At 43.6% G+C, this 6,280-nt stretch overlaps 1 protein-coding gene across 4 annotated transcripts in view; it reads left to right on the top strand.

Annotated features, from left to right (window-relative positions):
* sec31b (SEC31 homolog B, COPII coat complex component) overlaps positions 1–6,224 on the top strand; it is a 10,556-nt gene extending 4,332 nt beyond the window's left edge. For 3 of the 4 annotated variants that reach the window (XM_020605238.1, XM_020605239.1, XM_020605240.1), the window contains exons 5-22: positions 211–351; positions 623–765; positions 860–959; positions 1,053–1,214; positions 1,475–1,627; positions 1,728–1,958; positions 2,052–2,126; positions 2,242–2,334; positions 2,435–2,552; positions 2,699–2,877; positions 2,968–3,094; positions 3,235–3,380; positions 3,479–3,652; positions 3,759–3,911; positions 4,059–4,245; positions 4,326–4,724; positions 5,628–5,686; positions 6,066–6,224. In XM_020605238.1, coding sequence (XP_020460894.1) covers positions 211–351; positions 623–765; positions 860–959; positions 1,053–1,214; positions 1,475–1,627; positions 1,728–1,958; positions 2,052–2,126; positions 2,242–2,334; positions 2,435–2,552; positions 2,699–2,877; positions 2,968–3,094; positions 3,235–3,380; positions 3,479–3,652; positions 3,759–3,911; positions 4,059–4,245; positions 4,326–4,724; positions 5,628–5,686; positions 6,066–6,209 — 2,784 coding nt within the window. In that variant the 3' untranslated portion in view covers positions 6,210–6,224. The remainder of the gene's footprint in view (positions 1–210; positions 352–622; positions 766–859; positions 960–1,052; positions 1,215–1,474; positions 1,628–1,727; positions 1,959–2,051; positions 2,127–2,241; positions 2,335–2,434; positions 2,553–2,698; positions 2,878–2,967; positions 3,095–3,234; positions 3,381–3,478; positions 3,653–3,758; positions 3,912–4,058; positions 4,246–4,325; positions 4,725–5,627; positions 5,687–6,065) is intronic. The other variant, XM_020605241.1, reaches the window with a different exon arrangement.
* Positions 6,225–6,280: the final 56 nt, after the last annotated feature.

Below are 6,280 nucleotides of genomic sequence, written 5' to 3'. Positions count from 1 at the left end.
TAATCAGTTCGATAAAAACAGTTTAACATTTACTGAGTATTTTAATTCTATGTCTCTACACTACAGTTTTTTTGTAGAGGGCCATTTAAATTATTACCAACAGCATTTGCATGGCAGCGATCACGTATAATTTGAATGCTGGGGTTTTTTTTGTCCCGGACTCAGAGTCAGGGTTGTTTTGACATTAAAATTTTTTGTCACTTCTTTCAGCCTGCTGAAGACATCAGTGCAGTGTCCTGGAATAGACAGGTTCAGCACATTCTAGCCTCTGCTACCCCCAGTGGGAAAGCAGTTGTGTGGGACCTGAGAAAGAACGAGCCCATCATCAAGATCAGTGACCACAGCAACAGGGTTGGTGGCTTTAATACAAAATACAGCAAGTCCAGGTCCACAGTTGCCGTCTGTTAAATCACTGCAAACTTCATTGTAATCATCTGCCAAACTGATCAGACTGTCTGTTCTTATACATTGGCCACTAAAGAGTAATCAGTGCAGTCTGACCGTTCCAATTATAGTCTGTATCTGTATCAAAAAGGGTGATTAGCTTTTCACTTTTTTTCATTTTTGCTGTTGAACCTGTTTAGAAATCCCCTTTTAAGTCTCCTCTGTTATGTGATTTCAGATGCATTGTTCAGGAATGCTCTGGCACCCAGATGTGGCCACACAGTTGGTGTTGGCCTCTGAAGATGACCGCCTGCCTGTCATTCAGATGTGGGACCTTCGTTTTGCCACATCACCCCTTAAAGTATTTGAGAACCACACAAGGTGAGGCTTTCATACAGTTTTTATATCAATCTAATTTTTGGTTTTATAGCTATCTTGCAGACTGTATGCATCTTTTGCTGGCATTTTCCAACAGGGGAATTCTGTCCATATCCTGGAGCCAGGCTGATTCTGAGCTCCTGCTGAGTAGTGCCAAAGACAACCGGATCCTCTGCTGGAATCCAAACACTGGAGAGGTATATGACATTAATTGCTGCTTCTGAATTACCTTGTCCTGTTATTGTGATTATATACTATATGTGATTGTCACATCATTATCTTCATTTTAGGTCATTTATGAACTTCCAACAACAAACCAGTGGTGTTTTGATGTCCAGTGGTGCCCTAGGAATCCAGCCCTGCTTTCAACAGCATCATTTGATGGGAGAATCACTGTGTATTCTGTGATGGGAGGGAGCTTGAAGGCTCAGCAGCAAAACACAGCTGATAAGGTGGTGACTCTTCTGTCTTATGTTATGTATTTAAATCCTAAAGGCAGTAAGTGAGCTGTATTGTTTGTCCACAAGATGGTGCCAGTGTGAAGGGCTCGACACTGACTGATTTCATTTTTGTCACAGACATGTACAAAATATAAGATTGAGTTTTGCCTTGAATTTCAGAAATAATCATCTAAAGTGGTATTGATTGATTAGTTGTTTTAGCTCTCATCTAAAGAATTTTGCTTACTAATGTTTAACATTTTATTTAACAGATATCCTCCTCATTTGATACAATGGATCCATTTGGTACAGGGCAGTTGCTGCCTCCTCTGCAAATTCCTCAGCCTGCTGCACAGGACACCATAGTTCCCCCTCTGAAGAAGCCACCCAAGTGGGTGCGCAAACCGGTGGGCGCTTCCTTTGCTGTGAGTTCAGCGTTGTATTACATTTTATAAGCATGTTAAGACATTAAATGTTCTCAGCATTTTCCTTCATGAGTGATCTGATGTTTTTATTACTTCCCAGTTTGGTGGAAAGTTGGTAACCTTTGAGAACCCTAAGGTGCCTCCATTGCAGAGCCCCCAGCCTGTCCCCAGACAAGTGTTAGTGAGTCAGGTTACCACAGAAACAGAGTTCCTCCAGCGCTCCAGGGAGCTCCAGACAGTGCTGCAGTTGGGTTCCTTCCACAGCTACTGTCAGGCCAAGATACAGAACACCAAGTCCGATGCTGAGCAGGATATATGGAAGTTTCTTCTGGTACGTCCTCATGATACCGAGACACGCTGCTTAAGTGTGTCAGTCAGTGTGGTGTTACCATATTTTAAGTCTGTTCACTTCCCCTGTTTACAGGTAAACTTTGAGGATGAAGCTCGCATTAAATTCCTCCGACTTTTGGGTTTTAGCAAAGATGAACTGGAGAAAAAGGTATCCTATATCTGGCTTGTAACTGCAGCTGTTAGCTGATATCTAACATTTGTATCCATGTCCTGGGCTCTAAATCATATCCAGTGTCTTAGGTGTAAAAATATTATTTATTCAGATTTCAAAATCCCTGGGGAAGAATTTTCAACCCAATGGACATGGAGTAGATGCCAAAGATCTGGCAGAAAAGATGCAGCGGCTCTCTACTGAGGTCAGCAAGTCCATATGCAGAATGTTCATTTTCAAACGGTTTTGGTCACTGTTATTTGCAACTCCTGTTTACTGTAAAGTATCCTTTGTTTTATTTCCAGAGGTCAGATGAAGCAGCTGCAGTAGCTGATGTAAGAACCTCAGGTTCTGTTTCACCGGCCGACTTCTTCAACCAGACCCCAAAGGAAAACTCCAACTTCCAGATACATGTATCATGTGGTAAAATCTCTCAGCTTGAAATATGCTTTATTATGTAATAATTTGTTAATATACCTTACATCTTGTCATTGTTTATTGTAATTGCAACCCTAACTGTAGTTTGTGTTGCTCAGTTCATGGCTAATGACCTTGTCGCTCTCTTGAAGATACTGATGGTTTGATCAGCCAGGCCCTGCTGGTTGGGAACTTTGAGGGAGCCGTGGATCTGTGTCTGAATGATGGCCGATATGCTGAAGCCATCCTGTTGTCTATCAGCGGAGGCGAGGAGCTACTCAAGAAAACTCAACAAAAATATCTAAGCAAGCAAAAGAACAGCATTTCAATGGTAAGACTTTGGCATTATGGTTATGTTGGTACAATCACAGGGGGAATTTTAACTTGATTTTACCTTGATTTCATTTGACCCCATCTGTAGCTTATATCATCAGTTGTGACCCAGAACTGGAAAGACATAGTGCAAAGCTGTGAGTTGGACAACTGGAAGGAGGCTCTCGCCGCTCTGCTGACCTATGCTCACCCAGAAGACTTTGCCCGTCTTTGTGGTAAGTGGCTCTCAAATATAGCAACACATTGATCCTGCTGCAGCTTGCCTCATGTCCACGAGCGCATTACTTTCTGATTAACATTTTTTCTTATCCTCTTTGCTGTAATTTGTTTTGTTTTTTGTTTTTTTCCTTGGTAGATACCCTGGGCGGTCGGTTGGAGCATGAGGGGACAGAGAAGCGCTGCCTGCAGGCCTGTTTGTGTTACATCTGCTCTGGGAACATTGAGAAGCTGGTGGAGTGCTGGGCCTTGCACAGAGACTGCTCCTCTCCGCTTGGTCTAGAGGTAGAATCTACCTCATTGTAGCCCAAATGTGAGAGAACTGAAGAATTTACTAGTTACAGTGTCATGTTGCTGTGCGTGTGTGTCTTTTTGTCTTGTAGGATCTAGTTGAGAAAGTAATGATGCTGCATAAGTCAATTGAACGCCTCCGCAACAGCGAGTTGGCGGTCCAGAGTCCCCTCCTAGCTGAGAAGCTAACCAGCTATGCTGGCATACTGGCTGCAGAGGGCAGTCTGTCCACTGCCATTTCCTACCTGCCTGAGAACTCAGACCAAGTAAGAGGCATAGCAGTTAGCTAATTTCACAACCCAAAATGAACAGGATTGCTCTATTTGGTTTCAATAAACACCTTTGTGTGTTTGTATAATTTTGTTTTCTCAGCCTGGAGTCATGATGTTGAGGGAAAGGCTGTTCCATGCTCAGGGAGAGGCTGTCATTGGACAGCAGCCTCCAAGCTCCATCAACAGAGTTGGTGTGTCCACAGTCAAACCTACTCCTGCTGCTCAGACTCCTGCACCAAAAGCACAAATTATGGTAAGAATTCATTAGCAATGAAAAGCATTAAATTGAGCATGAGTTTTGTGAGATCCTTTTTCCTATACATTTATGAATGCTTACATTTTTTTTTTTAAAAACCTGGTGGCTGTTATGTCAATTGCTATTTTTTTTTCCCCAACTCAGAATCAGTACCAGCCTTCAGTTCCTTCCCAGGTGTCTGCACAACCTCCAGTGCCGTCACTTTTTACCCCACAACCGCCTCCAGCCAGCACTGGGCCTGGCCTGCCACAATCTACTCATGTACTGCCGCCCAGTGCGACCCGCCCAGCCATAAGGCCTTCCTATCCCCAACATCCTGCTCCGGCTCCAGGTTTGACCATTTGCACTATACTTAGTTATTTCAGGCTGATTTGAGTTGATGTAATGGTCCTTGTTTGTGCCCTCTCCCAGGTTTTCTTCCCCATCAGCCATTCCAGCCTCAGCCTTTGCCCATGGGTGGACATTCAGCCTTCCCTCCTCCAGGTCCATCTATGCCAGCTGCTAACTTATCAGGACCTCAACTGCCGCCTTTGTCATCGACCCCTGGTGGCCTGCCACCTATGCCTAGCCCCGGGGTGCCACCAACGAGCTTCATGCCATCTACCTCTTTACCTTCAGGCCCCATGTCACCTAGCTCTCAATCTGGAGCCCCAGTTCCCATGTACCTAGGGGGCCTCCACAGCCAGGGGCATGCACCCCCTATGGCATCTGGTCCTTATGCTCCTCCTGGATCAGGGTATCCACAGGGAGGCCCTGGAGCTCCTGCTGTAAAGCCCTTCGCTGGCCCCTGTGTCGCTCCTCCTCCCACAGGTACACACCATGTTGATGACTTATTAGTTATTTGTTGATTCTATATGCCTTTTCACACATTTACCTAAGTATTTAAAGATAGAAACAGATCTACACAGCCTTATAGATATTTGCAGGAATCTGTTATTTATGGTGATTTACCCCTATTCAGCTGTGACTCCATATTTGACTTGCAGGATATTTTCCCTGGCTGAATTTCCAGTTTGACGATCAAGGTGACAGAGTTAGGGGAGGACATAGAATAAAAGTGCTCTGAAACTTGCACTGTGTGACAAGAAAAATAGAAACATCTGTATAGTATAATACAAAGCAGAATAGTGCATCTGGATATTAAGATTTGCTTTTGTACTAGACCGCATGCCATTGCACAGGGTTTCTCTATGTTTCTGGTCACACAGTGATTACTTATTGGTGTTGGTTTGTTCTGCTGTGTGCTTGAGGGAAATGTAGTCATTTAAGAGCTGATTTATGTGTATATATGTTAGCTTAAAATATAGTAAATAAAACCAGTTTCCAGGCTTCAATCAAGACACCATAGATTTTATTTTGGACCATGCCATGTCAACCCCTTAAAGATGACATACACGTTAGTAGTGCTAATTAAGGCTTAAGTAAAACATTGTTCAACATCTGCTGTTACATATTTGAGCTCATAAACAATCTATTAGATGCTTATTATTCTGCACTGGGATATTGATGGTGTTGCGTGATTACTGGGATGCTGCTTGAACATTTTGCCACTTTTGCTGTTTTGTTGTTGCACACGTCTGTGGCCTAATGCCAGGCTAACCTTAGTTCAAACAGATTGTCCTGTGTAGACAATCTTTGGCTGCTCGAATGTGTGACCACAGGAAATAAAATGCACAAAGTTCCTTTCCAACTCTCACTCTTTTCCTGATTTAGGACCTCAAGAAGGCTGGAATGACCCACCAACGGTACGAGGTGGACCTCGGAAGAAGAAGGTACTCCTGCATTTCTCACTACTAGCATAGTTATTTAGGTCTTGCAATTTTTGTCCAATCCTTAAAATGTTTATTTTAAATTCTGCTAAATTAGAAAAGTATACTGTGCAGCTGTTGTGGGCCCAGGTCACATCATTTTTTTCTAAACCAGCTTCCTTCCAAGTGAACATCATGTTACCTGTGCTGCATTAAATGGTAGACAAAATAAGAAACAAGCTAACTACGAGTTTACAAATGTCAAATATCATTCAGCAAATTGAGAGTTCCACTGGCCCTAAGTGGCCAAAAAACACTTAATGGAGCTTAATAAACAGCTGAACACAGCTCAGTCATGTTCTTATAACCCTCTTCTCATTGACTGGCTGCTGTTGTGTGTAAGCAGGTCCCTGAAAACTATACTCCACCAGCCCCCATCACAGCCCCTGTGATGGGTTTCCCAGTGGAGGCCTCTCAGTCTCACGACCATGCCCAAGTCCCACCTGGAGCCCCACAGGAGCCCACCATGCAGGTTGGTGTGATCTGAATTCTCTAAAGTAAAGCACACAGCAAACATGTCAACACATGGTGTTTGTGTCCTTGTTTTGCTCAGCTCCT

Source organism: Monopterus albus, unplaced genomic scaffold, assembly GCF_001952655.1.
Source record: "Monopterus albus unplaced genomic scaffold, M_albus_1.0 scaffold69.1, whole genome shotgun sequence".
Taxonomy (NCBI): domain Eukaryota; kingdom Metazoa; phylum Chordata; class Actinopteri; order Synbranchiformes; family Synbranchidae; genus Monopterus; species Monopterus albus.
This window is presented reverse-complemented; position numbering and strand designations above follow the sequence as displayed.